The 15,029-nt window shown below is 42.9% G+C and overlaps 1 protein-coding gene across 3 annotated transcripts in view; it reads left to right on the plus strand.

Moving 5' to 3' along the window:
* Positions 1–15,029, plus strand: part of LOC109520757 (transcriptional enhancer factor TEF-1-like) — a 75,289-nt gene that overhangs the window by 43,290 nt on the left and 16,970 nt on the right. For 2 of the 3 annotated variants that reach the window (XM_019878217.1, XM_019878218.1), the window contains 3 exons: positions 6,536–6,600; positions 7,031–7,093; positions 11,281–11,412. In XM_019878217.1, the coding sequence (XP_019733776.1) occupies positions 6,536–6,600; positions 7,031–7,093; positions 11,281–11,412 (260 nt within the window). The remainder of the gene's footprint in view (positions 1–6,535; positions 6,601–7,030; positions 7,094–11,280; positions 11,413–15,029) is intronic. The other variant, XM_019878219.1, reaches the window with a different exon arrangement.

Here is a 15,029-nt window from a genome sequence, read left to right on the forward strand (position 1 = left end):
GGGGCTTGCTTGGTCGTGCTACATGGCCAAAATCCATTTGGCCCAAATCCATTTGTTCTACAGCCTTACTCTCTTCTTAGTCCATTTTGAAGATTATCGTGTGGGACCTCTTAGTCTTATTGAGGCTTTTATCTTCTTGTTTTGCTTTTTGGACCCCGTAGTCTTTCTTTGGTCCTTTCCCAATCCCTCCTCATCTGTGTTCCGAGCAGCACTGGTCAGCTGCTTCAGTGAAATGCTGTGATAAAGCCACCGCACGCCACCTGCTCAGCAACAGGCACGGTTTGTGAACAGCTGGTGTGCATTGTGAATAGGATAGTTTGCTCACATTTATCAGGTAAATCCAAATAAATGTTGTTGCTGCCTTGTGTCTGTTGGATGTGTCAACGTTTGCTCACACTTTTCACAGTTGTCGCTCGATACGTTAATGTGTCGTCGGCAACAAGCAGACTCAACAATGAGTGCATCAGCAGGCCTGAAATGCATGCATGCACACTGACAGCAAAAGCCCTTCTCAATTTGCTAAGTTTGGTTACGATAAGAGTTTGATGTTGCCTTTTTTTTTAAGCCAAGGCACAGAACCGTATGTGAAATCTTCAGAAGGGATGAGCAACAGTTGGCCCAAAAAAAAAAAAATCAGACTAATCGGGTATGATTACATCACAACAACTTAGTATAAGAACAAATCAGACTGATCGCTGTTCCTAAGTTGTAAAACACTGGGAAAAAATGCTATCATATGCAATCTGGAGCCAAAGAAACATCACAATATATGCTTTGTTATATGTTCATCAAAACTTTGTTTCATGGACTGCCTTTTCCAGCATTTACGCTGTGACACTTTCATTTGACTCATTTGGTCAGCATTTTCAAACTCCAAATAGTCAAAACAATGTTTTTTTTTAAAGCAGCTTTAAAAAGCTCAAGCAACACCATTAAAGACGACATACTTATAGAAACCTAACTTTTACACAAATCATTGTGTCTCAAGTGTGAAACTATGACCAAGCCATTCTGCAAAGAAATTAACAAAATGCACAGAAATATTCTGTCAAACGGTGATAGTTTGTAGCCCTTGCGCTATATTGATGAATGAGTGCCACACATTTTATCAAGACATCAGTGGGCTGTTTTAAATCGCGGAAGGAAAGTAAAAACAAAATCGCAATATGTCTCCTTATATCTTGATCTAAGCCTACAGAATGTGTCCAGATTGCAGATTTGATGATTGTTAAACTGCCTAGAGCTGGCAAAAACGTAGAGTATTCTGCAAGAAAAAAAAATGTTGAAAGCCTGTACTACTTAAGCGAAAACAGAACGTATACTATCTGAGGACTCCTAAAACCATTTTCCCGACACCTCACTGTCATTAATGGTGGTTTCGTGTGCCAGTAAAGTTAGAATGAGCTGCAGATGAGCAAAAAATGAAAGAGGTAATATCTTAGTGTGACAGACCTATCTGGGGCTAAAAATACCCCCCACTGGCTGCAGGAAAATAGGCTGAAATAGAAATGGAAGAGGAGATGTGCATGGATGCCGTGATGTTCTTGTTGAAGAAATGCGTCAAAAATTATAAATGAGTTGTTATCAAAAGGAACAAGAATAACAAGGTGAATAATGGGGGATTTATGGGATTATGGAGCAGAGATTTAATATAATGAGCAGTAAAATGACACACCTTATAAGGATCGACACTTTATGTTCTCTTTAGAACATGTTGAGTTGTGTATTAACAATACTCTGCATTCACTCTTCCCAAACGCTCTTTATAGCATTTAATTCATACTTAGACGGCCCGGTGGTCGACTAGTTAGCGAGTCGGCCCCACAGTGCAGAGGTGCAGGGTTCAATTCCTGCTCCAGCCTTCCTGTGTGGAGTTTGCATGTTCTCCCAGCGCCTGCGTGGGTTTTCTCTGAGTATTCCGGTTTCCTCCCACATTCCAAAAACATGCATGGCAGGCTAGTTGAACACTTCAAATTGTTCCTAGGTGTGATGTAAGTGTGAGAGCGAATGGTTTTTCGTCTCTGTGCCCTGTGATTGGCTGGCAACCAGTTAAAGGTGTACCCTGCCTGCTGCCCAAAGACGGCTGGGATAGGTTCTAGCACGCCCCACGACCCTCATGAGGACAAGCGGATCCGAAAATGGATGGATGTCATATGTCATATTTAAACCGATATTTTTTTTTTCTGGACTCAGTCACACCGGACAATTTTCAGTCAGTGCATCTTAGAAAGGGTTCTGTCAGTCGTCATCTGTATTTGGCCTTTGGCCATAATCACATTTAAAATTATTTCACACCACTCAAAAATATTCAAAATTTGATAGTTTGACCATTTTTTGAGTACCGTATTTTTCGGATTATACGTCGCTCCCGATTATAAATCGCACCAGCCACAAAATGCATAATTAAGAAGGAAAAAACATATATAAGTCGCATTTTTGGGGGAAATTTATTTGATAAAATCCAACACCAAAAACATACATGTCATCTTGAAAGGCAATTTAAAATAAAAATAAAATAGAGAACAACAGGCTGAATAAGTGTGGGTATACTAACGTTACATGACTGACATGCCTGGTAATGTCAGTAACGACGTAAAATATTAAGAGTTATTCAGATAACTCTAGCATAAAAAACATGCTAACAAGTTTACCAAACTATCAGTTTCACTCCAAATCACTAAATCCAATGAAATCTTCATCCTCTGTGTCACTTTTAAACAACTCCCCCAACTCGGGAGGTAGACGATGCGCCACTTCCTCTTCTACGTCACTTACGTCGGACTCATCGTCGATTTATCAACACAGGCCGGGAGCGCCCTCTTGTGGTTTAATGTGAAAATAACATGTGAAATGACATAATCATGTGTTAATAATTTCACACATAAGTCGCTCCAGAGTATAAGTCCCACCCCCGGCCAAATTATGAAAAAAACTGCGACTTATAGTCCGGAAAATACGGTAATTTTAAATGTTAATACATGAAACAAATTAGTCACTGATGGTACAGTGGTACACTCGCCTGATGATATTGGTATTGAAAACCAAATTTGTCATTGACATAAAAAATGTAGTCCACAAAAAATTGATTTGCCATCGGTCAAACACAGTTTCTGAAAGTGAGCCTGTCAGTTTAGCCAATTAGAATCTCTGAGAAAGCTACCCTTGAAAAAGACACACTAAAAACAAAGACACATCAGTGGAAAAGGGCAATCCTTTGCATGGACTGACAGTGAACAAGGAGGTGCTTGGAGGTACACCATAAAGTTAACAGTTCACCCCGAGTCTTCCTCAAACACTCAATTTTTTTGTCCTATAATAGATACTCTCCTCATGTTTGTCCACACGGGCTTGAGTGAAACCCAACTCGGGGCCAGAGTTCACATCCTGCGGGTCAAAACGTCTTCACTGCTGATTTGTTTGGGGGCTCGGTCGCCACGGCTCTGAAAGCTCCTCAGTCAAGTAGCCAAAACTCTTCACCACAATTTAGTGATGGAGGTGGCCAAATACATTTTAATGCTCAGTATAGGTTGTTACGTCTTTACTGTCACCCAGCAGTGACAGATTTTTTTTCTTCGGATTGGTGTTGCTCTCTTTCTGTATACGAATACTTTGATGAGAATCATTTGGAACAACCGCTGTTCCTTATAGTGAATTAAAATGACTAAAGTTACCTTCCTGTCTAGGGTCTGTCAGTATTATTGTATTCTTGACTGTATCAGAAGAATATTGCAGGGCTTAAGATCAGAGGTTCCTTTGGTCAAAAACAGTTGTTCAGCAGTTTAACATGAAGTGTGTGTGTTGTGTCTAAGTGTGTTCCGGAGCTTCTGTTGGTCACGGTTAATGACCATCTGACTTTGGCCTTGAAGTCTTTCACTGGGCGAGTACAGCGGGAGGCAGAGTCAGGAAGGGGGAGGGAGCAGAAAGCCTATTCACTTGGAGAGGGACAGAGGAGGGGAAAGGGAACAGGCAGAACAGAAGATAGATCTACAGTGGGAAAAAGTGTGTGTGTGTGTGTGTGTGTGTGCGTGTGCGTGTGTGAGTGTGTACGTGTTGGAGAGTTTAAAAAGAGGGAGGGCCAGAGAGAAAGATGTGTGCCGCAGGGTTAGTGAAGGATGATAATTCACCGTTAAGCCTCCTAGAAAGACCAGCTGGCCCCTCTGGAGTCAGATGTCAGCCTCCGCAGCCAGGGCTTGTTCTCTATGTCCGTGTGTGTGTGTGTGTGTGTGTGTGTGTGTGTGTGTGTGTGTGTGTGTGTGTGTGTGTGTGTGTCTGCACGTACAAGTGTGTTGGCAGTCATGCATGTATGTACATCTAAGTGTATGTGTTCTGTTGTCAGTGGCAGCGTTTGACTGCTGGAAGGAAAACACCTGCATGGGGAGCTGTAGATTGTATCAGTCTAAGCTGCCGGCTGCCTATCTCAGTGAGAGTGCGATTGGTCAGAATACACAAACACACATGCGTGCACACATGTACACACTCACCATCTGCTTCGTTAGTTTGGGCTATTGTTGGGAGCCATTTGGGTTGTGTGTTGAGGTTTGGCTTTGTGCTGATCTTGACCATCAGTTAGCCAGCTGGCCTGACTTTGCTTTTTCACTTGATTGGAACAAAAAGCACTGTAGGACACCAACCAAGCAAGAGACTAAACACCCATGTTAACTAGTTTGCAAACTAACGAACACATCACATCATTTTTCACACAGCCTCATCAAAAAAAAGAAAAAAAACCCGATGTGCTTTATAAGGCATATTCTACAAAGACTGAACACACACACACTTTATCCTTTATTGCTCCTTGGGCTGCGCTAATCTATACTAGCCAGGTCATGCTGTGCTCCCTATTCAATTGGTTGAATTATTCAGCATTGTCTGTGTGTGTGTGTGTGTGTGTGTGTGTGTGTGTGCGTGCACTCACACATGTGCACCCATGTAAGCATGGTTACAGCTGGCTTTGGTGCTTTCGTTAATCGAGGGGTGGCCAGTCTGCATGAATGCTTGTATTGTTGGGTCATGTGTATTCAGAGCCACGGCGTGTTATTGGGAGTGCCTGATTTTGTGTGTGTGTGTGTGTGTGTGTGTGTGTGTGTGTGTGTGTGTGTGTGTGTGTGTGTGTGTGTGTGTGTGTGTGTGTGTGTGTGTGTGCGCGACTCGAGAGAAGTATGATGATCCCAGCTCCACAGTGTGAGGCTGCATGTCACAGGGTCACTGGATCAGTAATGCCAAATTGTGCCACTCAGTGTCATCTGAACTGCGATTGTGACTAAAGAAAAACTAAATAAACTTGCCATATATTTTGGACCATAAAACATACTTAAAGTCCTTAAATTTTCTCAGAAAATTGACAGTGCACCTTTCATCCGGCCCACCTTTTGTATGGATGGATAACAGCTCTTTAATTTCTTATCTTTCATTCAAATTCCTTCCGATTAAATTCCACATGTAATTGCTAGCAGGTTTCCATGTTTTCGTTATCCCATAGCAAGAACTACTTCTTGCTTGCGTGCCGAAGAATCATGATAAATGTCCTATTAGCTTAATGCTGCGGTCAGACCTAGTGCGTGCTAAACATTTCTGGCAGCGCGTTTCCAATTTTACAATGTGGGACAATATCATTGCGGTCTGAGTGGCAGAGCAGTAAACAAGGTAAACAAAAAGTGACATTTGTTACTGTTTACCCTCACATTGATGTTCGCGTTGTCATTCTCATCCACAGCAGCATCAAATCGCTACCAGGCATCTGTGCTTTCGTCATACGGAAGCTAAAGTACTTCTTGCGTCTGTGTCTCAGAATCATAGGAAACGTAGTGCGTACTGGTTGGTCAGATCAAACGCACGTTTGCATTGATATGATGTGGGACCGTGAAATAAACGACAACAGCCATTTTCCAATATCCGCCGGGGCCGAGAACAAAGGTTGGATAATGATGAGTGCAGGCTCCAGCACGCCCGCGACCCCTGTGAGGATAAGCGGATTAGAAAATAGATGGATGGATGGATATGAATGAGCGCTTGACTTGCTTACAGCTGGTAACCAAGGTAGCATTTAGCATTAGCCAAAGTAATAACAAAACTGCTGGTCACCGGTTAATTACTGGTGTTTCAAAATTTTTTTTTCGTCTGTTGGAGGATCCCCTCTTCTTCTCCCTCTCCCCCTCGTGTAGTTGCACGGCAAACAAACGCAAGTAAGACACGTGTCGCTACCCGATATTTTGTGTCTGGTCTGAACCTAGCATAATTGCGCTAAATCTATCAAATAAACATACCGTACAATTAGAATAAACGATTTAACATACAATATGCCGCAATCCTTCTGGGGATGAAGCGATTCATATAATGGATGAATGGATGGATATTCAACATAAAATGTTTCACAAAGATAATACGTCACATAAGCTGGTGCGCCTTATGTATCAAAATGCTTTGAAACAGACTCGTTGTGGTGCGCCTAATAGTCTGGAAAATTCAGTAGTTGTGCGTGTCTGTGTACATACAGTCCTGCAGGGGAAATAATTCCTGTTTTGTCTTTGCTTTCTAGGTCGAAATGAGCTTATAGCCAGATACATCAAACTCCGCACAGGAAAAACGCGGACAAGAAAACAGGTACGCATGAAGGAGGGTGTTGGAATCCAGTCAGCATGTTTTTTTTTTTTTTTATCACTTCATTGTCCCATATGTACGTGATAATACACAGTTTTGCCCATCAAGACAAAATAAATGTTGTTGGTTTCCCTATACTTAACGGTATGTTATATCTGCAGTACGGTATATGAGAGCAACTACTACAAAGTAAGAATACCTCAGTCCTTGGTCCGATGTTCCATCTCTGCTCACTCAATTGATGCATGTAGATGGATCTAGTCTGTTGTCTGGGGACTAGTGTGTTTGCGTGAGTGCGTGGAAAGAGTCCTTTCATAACCATGGTAACCCACTGTTGGTTGTTTCCTCCGCTCTTTCTGTCATCTCCTCTTCTCTCTTCTACTCTTTTGCATTGGCTTGTATTCTACTGTACTCTCCACTATTTGTCTTACAGGTTTCCAGTCATATCCAGGTTTTAGCCAGAAGGAAATCAAGGGAATTCCAGTCCAAGATAAAGGTAGGATCAGATAAAGGAAATTATGGTCCAGAATAAATGGAGTGTGGTGCTAATGTTACCATGTTAGGAGTACCCGATAACAACTTCTGACTAGTGAAGACACAGCAACTACCCTGCTGAAAGAGCAAGAACCAACTACAGTGATACCTCAGCTCACGAACATAATTGGTTCCCTGAAAGTGTGTGTAAGGCGAAAAGTTCGTCTTCCGAACATTTATTTCCCATAAGAAACCATTAAAATGAGAATAATCCATTCCCGTTCCCCATAAAACATAATTTTCTACTAAATAAGCCTTAAAACTACACAAAAATATACCTTATTTTATGTATAATAAATGTGCTATTGTATTATAATTAAAGAAATGAACTGTACTGTATAATAAAGTCGTTTTATTTACCTTTGTGATGGTAGTTGATGGCTTGATGGAATGGAGTGGGAGGAGGAGGGAGGGAGGGAGTTACTGTTTGGAAGGAGAGTCACCTTCCATAAGGACTGCAGGTAACTCAACCTCCGGTGTGGCTTCTCTTCTTTGCTTCTTAGAAGGAGACTCTTTATCCTTTCCATCTTAAGGATGGTAGCAATGGTAGACTTAGCGTACTGGTATTGGGACGCTAAGTCACACAAACGCACACCTCGTCCGTGTTTTTCAATGATCTCCTTCTTCTGCTCGATCGTAATTTTCTTTAATGTCTTCTTAGGCTTAACACGAGCCTGTGGTGGGGTCCTTTCGGTCCCATAATAGCAAAAGTACACTCAATATGGTCCAAAATGTCTGTCAAACACAAACCACGTCTGCACTCAAAGAAAGGGGGGTGACGAACTGGGACGCCGTGAGCGTGCGTCAGCTTCTCGTGGCCGCCACCGTGGCGCTGTTCGACCGCGTGGTTTGGTTCGTCCGCCGAAAACTAGTTCGTCAGGAGAGACTATATGCTCGCGAATTTAATGTTCTTGAGGCGAAAAGTTCGTGAGCTTAAGCGTTCGTAAGCGGAGGTATCACTGTATATGCAAAGCATGCTACTTATGATTCTTCCTGTCTAATTCGGTTCTTATCATCCACTTCCTCAAAATCTCTTATATGGATACATTAATGCATATAAGTCAGTTTTTTTCCACTTCAGAATCTTGCTTCCAAGCCGGGTTTCCACCAAATGTTGATTTTGTTGTACAGTGGATACTGTTGTAGACACGCTGGGATCTGTGAATGCCTTCTTGTGTGTTTCAATGCAATAAATTGAATAGTAAATATTGTACTTGCCTGTGGGCAAACTTTCCAATAAAACAATCGGAGTAGACATTCAGCTCACTGGGTGTTTGAAGACGGTATGGTTCTGGGTATATAATGTGGAAAATCCAGCATGATTTCCACCTTACCTTACCAGTCCCCCAGTTTGGAGCGTTTCCTACCTTCTGAGGGGATATTATAGTTCCATATTGTTTTCTGCAGCAAACTGTAGAGCTTGTTGGCAACAATACTGTGCTGCTGACACATTTTGCTCCTTTGAATGCTTGCCACAAAGGCCACATCGCCACAACCGAACAACTAATTGCAAAATGCTGCTGACATCCTCAACATGGGAGATCCACCTTACCATAAAGTTGGTCGGGTTCTGTTAAAAGAGGTTAGACACTGTCTTACTTAAAGCACACATAGGACTCAGATAAACCATTAATCTTGCATGGTAACCACATCACAAATGTGCTTTAAAAAAAACAAAACAAGGAAAACCTCGTATACAATAACAGAAACAACATTAATTCCAGATTAAGATGAAAATATTGAATCGTTTAACAATTTATTATGTCTGTGCTGGAATTGTTCATGATTATTACTAAGCAGCAACAGTCCATAACACACATCACATCCAGTATAAAACTCTTCCGAGCAAGGTAAAACTACATGTTGTCGATTGACTAATATTGAAGTGTTGTGTGCCCCATACACATAAAAATCATACCTGATGTGACACTGCTCTCAATCTTTAAGTGGCACCCAGTGAATTTTCTCCGCTGGTTTGCTGTTGGAACACAAGCACAAAGTTCAATGTTCGTGTTGCTCAATTTTTTGGCTTTTTGTCCACAAACTGAGAGGAGCACATATAGGTTTGGTAGTCATTTTCGGCATAATCTTGTGTTCCTCATCCCCAGGTAGGTGCCGAGAACTGGACCGATTATCACATACAACCTTCTCTGCTCGTCCGGGGTGCATCTTCAAAACATAGCCCTTGAAGTCAGACTGTACTTCTTCTGGTTGTTAGTACAACCAGCTACAAGTTCCCAAGCCGCGCAACACATTTTTGAATGTCACAGGGACTTATTGTCGTTTTGAATAGGAGATCAAATGTTCAAATATGCCACTCTGTGAAACGAAAGCCATTGGAACCAACAGCTTACTGCTACTTGTAGCCGCTCCCATAATCGTTTCTACACGGGAGCTCCCAGGAATAAGGTGGATCGACTGCAGTCTACAGTGATGCTGTAAAAAGGCATATTGCATGTCAGTGATCCCCCATACCAGGTCTCACGTAAATACATATTTAAAAATCTGCCTATTTAAAAATAAATAAACAAAAAAAAGATGAAATATACAACCCATTCTGCGCCTCTTTCTCTCCAACAAGCTTGTCCCTTCTTTGGATCATCTTAACCCTTTCATGCACCCTGTAACCTGATAGCATGATAAGCTGTTCACTGTGTAACCGCTGTCCCCAAAAAAAAAAACCTCTATCGGCTTGTCTCGCTTATCTTTTAATGACGGGTGCATGTGCCGAGGCTGTTTTGATGGGGTCATTGCTTCATTTGCGAGGCTGCCACGACGTTTTACGCAGAGGAGGCTGCGAGTGCAAATCAAGTAGCAATAAAAACGAACCTGAAGTAGAACTGCACATGTTGAATGTTGAAGGCTCGTTTTCTGTCTGATTATTTGGCCTGTACCCCTTTTTGAAGAAGCTCTCAAAACACATTTCCCGCTGGCCTCCCACCCCATATTTTTGCTGGCTTGCATGATGGATGTCATCGTATTTCATTTATAAATATGACAGCAGCATGCATTGTACCCTCTGAATTATTGTATAAATCAGTTCATCCATCCATCCATCCATCCATTTCTGATTCGCTTACCCTCATAAGGGTCGCAGGGCATGCTGGAACCCTTCCCAGCTGTCTTCGGGCTGTAGGCGGGTTAGACCCTGAACCGGTTGCCAGCCAATCGCATGGCACACAGAGACGAACAACCATCCACGCTCACAATCACACCGAGGGACAATTTCAAGTGTTCCATTAACCTGTGACACATGTTTTTGGAATGGAAAGCGGAGTACCCGGAGAAAACCCACGCAGGCACAGGGAGAACATGCAAACTCCACACAGGAAGGGCAGAGCCAGAATCGTACCCTGCACCTCTGCACTGTGAGGCAGATGTGCTAACCAGTTGACCACCGGGCCCACCAAGTTCATTCAATGAATCATTATTATTATTTTTATTATTATTGTCTCCCATGGCTGCTACTGTGGGAGGTGTGGGCAAGGGAGTGTATGTCACACACGAACACACGGCAGTCACCAAGTGCCGACTTCAAAGCAGCCACCTCTACATCATCCGCACGTGAAGATGTTCTTAAAAACATACTTTGCAAATGTTGATCTCCTGCACGGACTCCAGTGAGTCAGTTTCTGCCTCCTTCATGTCAAAGACCCTGTATGCCTCTCCTGCACTGAATTTTAAGGGAATGAGAGGAGCCGCTTCCACTGGCCGAGAACCAAGTTGGCTGTGTTCACTCCCACAATGGGGCAAGCGCCCGTTTCTAACTATGCATCTATGAAAATCCCAAAAGAAAGAAAACTCCACCCATGCGCGGATGTAGACTGTGATTTGTGCTAGATTTGCACTCGCGACAAAAATAGGGCCCCAGGAGTCAGCAAGGCAAGAAATCAAGAGATGGCGAGTGAGCTCCATAAATCATAATTCAGGAGCTGCTCGGACCAAGTCTAAAAGACTGAACTTCAATTTATAGCCAACCCAAGAAACAGACTTTTTGAAGAGATTTTTCTTTCTATTACTGTCATGTCAACGGTTAATGGCTCAGTTCGTCACTACGGTTGATACTTGCTTTTAGTTTGGATTGTGTGTTGCTTATTTTGTTGGCGGTTCTGTCACACGGTCTTCTTTTATGTGTTTGCTTCATTGTAGGATCATAATGCCAAGGAAAAAGCACTACAGAGCATCTCATCCATGTCCTCTTCTCAGATCGTTTCAGCCACTGCCATACACAGCAAGCTGCTGCCAGGAATCGTGCGGGCCAACTTTTCCGGAAGCACACAGGTAACACGTGCTGGCGTACACTCATCCTTCCCAAAACATAAAATACATCTGAATTAAAGTCATGAAAAGCAACAGTTTTTTTTTAGTTTTTCATCAAAACAGGTTCCACAAAAAAAATTCCACACTCAAAAATGTACAATTTTTATGTATTTTCTTTGATGCTTGGTTCTTATATGTCATGAGTACTGTGACTCAAAACATCTCTTTATAATAAATAATCAAACCACACATTTTCAAATCATTCCCATAATTATTCCACAGATTTACACTTTTAACAGAGTATGTACATGAGTTCCCTTCATGTTTAACTTATCTCTGTACAGTATACGAACTATTTTGCTTTTTCTGTATTTGCTTTATATGTATTTCCCCAAAACTCAATACCATATGTCATATATGGATGTAACAGCGACCTCTTAATTATGTATACAGGTAATGCTTTGGTGTTCAAAACTGTTAAGGTTTGGATGTGACCCCAATAGCACGACAACAGGCAGGTAGAGTTGAAGCCAACACTGGGCGTAGTTTATTAAAGAGTCTTAACAAAGTCACTCAGAAGGAAGCACGAAGAAGCCACAGGGAAAATGTCCACAGGAAACAAAACCCTCACTCAGGGAGAAAACTGGGACTTACTGAAACGCTCAGGGGGAAGCACGAGGAGTCCACAAGGGAATGTCCACACATGGAACAAGAAAACTGCAGGTGATGCCAACAGAGCTCACTGAGGTGGTGACGGCACTAACTTGCACTGAGGAATGGTTTGTGAGCCAATTTATACCAGTCCAAACGAGCAGATTGGCAACAGGTGGGTGATGAGCTGACGAGTATCAGGTGTGAGATCCAGAGCACCCTGGTTGAGGAGGCTGCCTGGCTGGCATCTCTCTAACACAAAACATTCTTAATTTTACAAACAATAGCTATAACTTCATTTTTTTAATGTTATTTACTTGTTCCATTTCAATCGAATGTCCCTTGATTAGAACGTGTTTTTTTTTTTTTTTCAGTACCCGAGGTAGTTTTGTTTAAAATTAGCAGTAAATTATTGCACAGGTGTCAAACTCCAATCTTTGAGGGCAACTATCCTGGAAGTTTTAAGGCCTCTTTCGCACCACTCACACGTCAGTGGTCAGGAAGTTTGTATGCACCATTGGCCTCGTGTAGAACGCACCGTCGTAAAGTCAGATCCGTTGTCTGGGTCTCTGGGGGGCATTTTCGGCTGATTCAGGTCGGGCTATCGAGACAAACGATCCCTCTGATTGGCTGTTACCTAGCAAATCAGTGCACGAGATGAGAGCAGAAGTGACAAACGCAAAGAGCGAAGAAGACATTGAGAAAGAAGACATGGACAGGTTTTGTGCATTTTGTACTTTATTACATCTCAGGGCACGCATGTTGTTCACATGGCCAAAAGTACGGAATTCATGAGCATGATTCAGGACAGGCCACCCTTGTATTTACATCAGGAGAGATTGATTAATACTTGAACATCTCAGGGTATACTTATTGCCCCCCAGATTGGTGCCTGTACATCTGGTTTCACCCTGGTAGATGAGAGGGTAGCCTCCTTCCACCTTCAGATGGAGAGATGGGTCCTCACTGTTGTTTGTGTGTAGGCACCAAACTTTTTCTGAAGACATTGGAGAGGTTGCTGGAGAGAGCTCCCTCCGGGTACTCCCTCGTACTGCTGGGGGACTTCAGTGCTCATGTGTGCAATGACAGTAAGACCTATAAGGGCGCGGTTGGGAGGAACTGCACACTGCCCCAATCAGTTCCCGAGCGATGTTCTGTTATTGAACTTCTGTGCTCATCGTGGCATATTCATAAGGGTGTCCACTTGGCACCAGGACACCCTAAGCCACAGTTCAATGATCGACTTTGTGGTCAAGTCATCGGACTTGCGGCCACATGTCTTGGACATTCAGGTGATGAGGGGGCCAGAGCTGTCAACCAACCACCATCTGGTGAGGTGTTGGCTCCGATGGTGGGGGCAGATGCCAGTCCAACCTGGCAGACTCAAACGTGCGGTGACTGGTAATCGTGTACTGGAAATATTTGGCAGAGTCCCCTGTTTGAAGGAGTTTCAGCTCACACTTCCGGCAGAACTTTGCTCACGTCCCGGGGGAGGCGGGGGGAAATTGAGTCACACTGAACCATGCTCCGTGCCTCCATTGTTGAGGCGGCCGACCAGAGCTGTGGCCGTAAGTTGATCAGTGACTGTCATGGCGGCAACCCTCGAGCCTGTTGGTGGACACCAGCGGTGAGATTTTCCCTCAAGCAGAAGAAGTCCTTTCGGGCCTTTTTGGCCTGCGGGAATCCTGAGGCAGCTGATGGTGTACTGGCTGGCCGAATGGAACGTAGCTTTTGTTGGTGTCTCAGGGGAGAAAGCAGTGCCCCATCGACACTGCATAGTGGGGATGGGGCAATGCTGACTTCGACTCGGGATGTTTTGAATCAGTGGGGAGAAGACTTATGAAGGCCTCTCAATTCCAGAAAATTGCTTTCCCTTGGGGTTTCTGAGGCAGGCTTTCCTTGCTCTGGGGTTGAGGTCACCGAGGTTGTTAAAAAGCTCCTGAGTGTTCGATACTAACTTGTGGAGTGGAAAAACTCCACAAGTTAGTGGCACCACACAAGATTCGATCGCACCTTTTAGAAAAAAAAAATCTATTTTATGGTTATTTCCTGGCTCAGAGATTCGTTTTGCTCAGTTTTAACCAATATAGACAAAGAAATTATGATATTCATTCGCGGTACAGTGATCCCTCGCTATTTCGCGGTTCGTTTATCGCAGATTCGGTGCATCGCGGATTTTTTCAAACATATTCATAAAAAAAAATATATATATATATATATAACCTATGGTTATAGTTTTAATTAATAACGTTACATTTTATTATGTGCCCAGGGTAAGTAAAGTGTAATTTTGCATAAATTAATGAATCAATTCAAAGATCATAGATTTGCCGGCATGATTTTATGAATGTCGTTAATTGTCTTTTTAAGAGTCCCACAATATCCATTTTGTAGAAGAAAAAAAAACTTGGATCACTGAGTAAATTGAGGCGCATTCATGACCATGTTCCAAATGGCCCAAAGGTATCTCCGCCATACAGACTTTTTTTGATTTCCCGAGCCCCTTTTTGGGTGTCCGTCTGGGTGTTTTGCGTGTAACCGGAGGACACACCGTAAATTCCGAATTACAAGCAGCTACTTTTTTTCCACACTTTCAACACTGCGGCATGTAATATGAAGCGGCTTTTTAATTTTTTTTTTCCATCGCGGGAAAAACATGAACCAATAAAATGAATGAGTCTTTCACTGAGGTCCAATGAGATTGTATGACTAATCACAACTTCCGCTCTTTTTGCCGTAGCGGGGGGGGGATGTGTTACCCTGCAGTATTTCTCCTCGTAATTATGCAAATGCCCATCAAGATCTCTCTTTGTCTGGCCTCTTATTATGTGTTTCAACATAATTTCGTTGTGCAAATGCATTTATCATGCTCATAAAAATATGGAAATTATTTTAACCTTAAGAAATGTTACGTTTTTTTTTCTGCGGGGGTTCAGCGGGGGACCGCGTCAGCGGCCTCACCGGAGGCGCTCCCGGCGGCACGGGAG

This window comes from Hippocampus comes, unplaced genomic scaffold (genome assembly GCF_001891065.2).
Source record: "Hippocampus comes isolate QL1 unplaced genomic scaffold, H_comes_QL1_v1.1 scaffold37, whole genome shotgun sequence".
Taxonomy (NCBI): domain Eukaryota; kingdom Metazoa; phylum Chordata; class Actinopteri; order Syngnathiformes; family Syngnathidae; genus Hippocampus; species Hippocampus comes.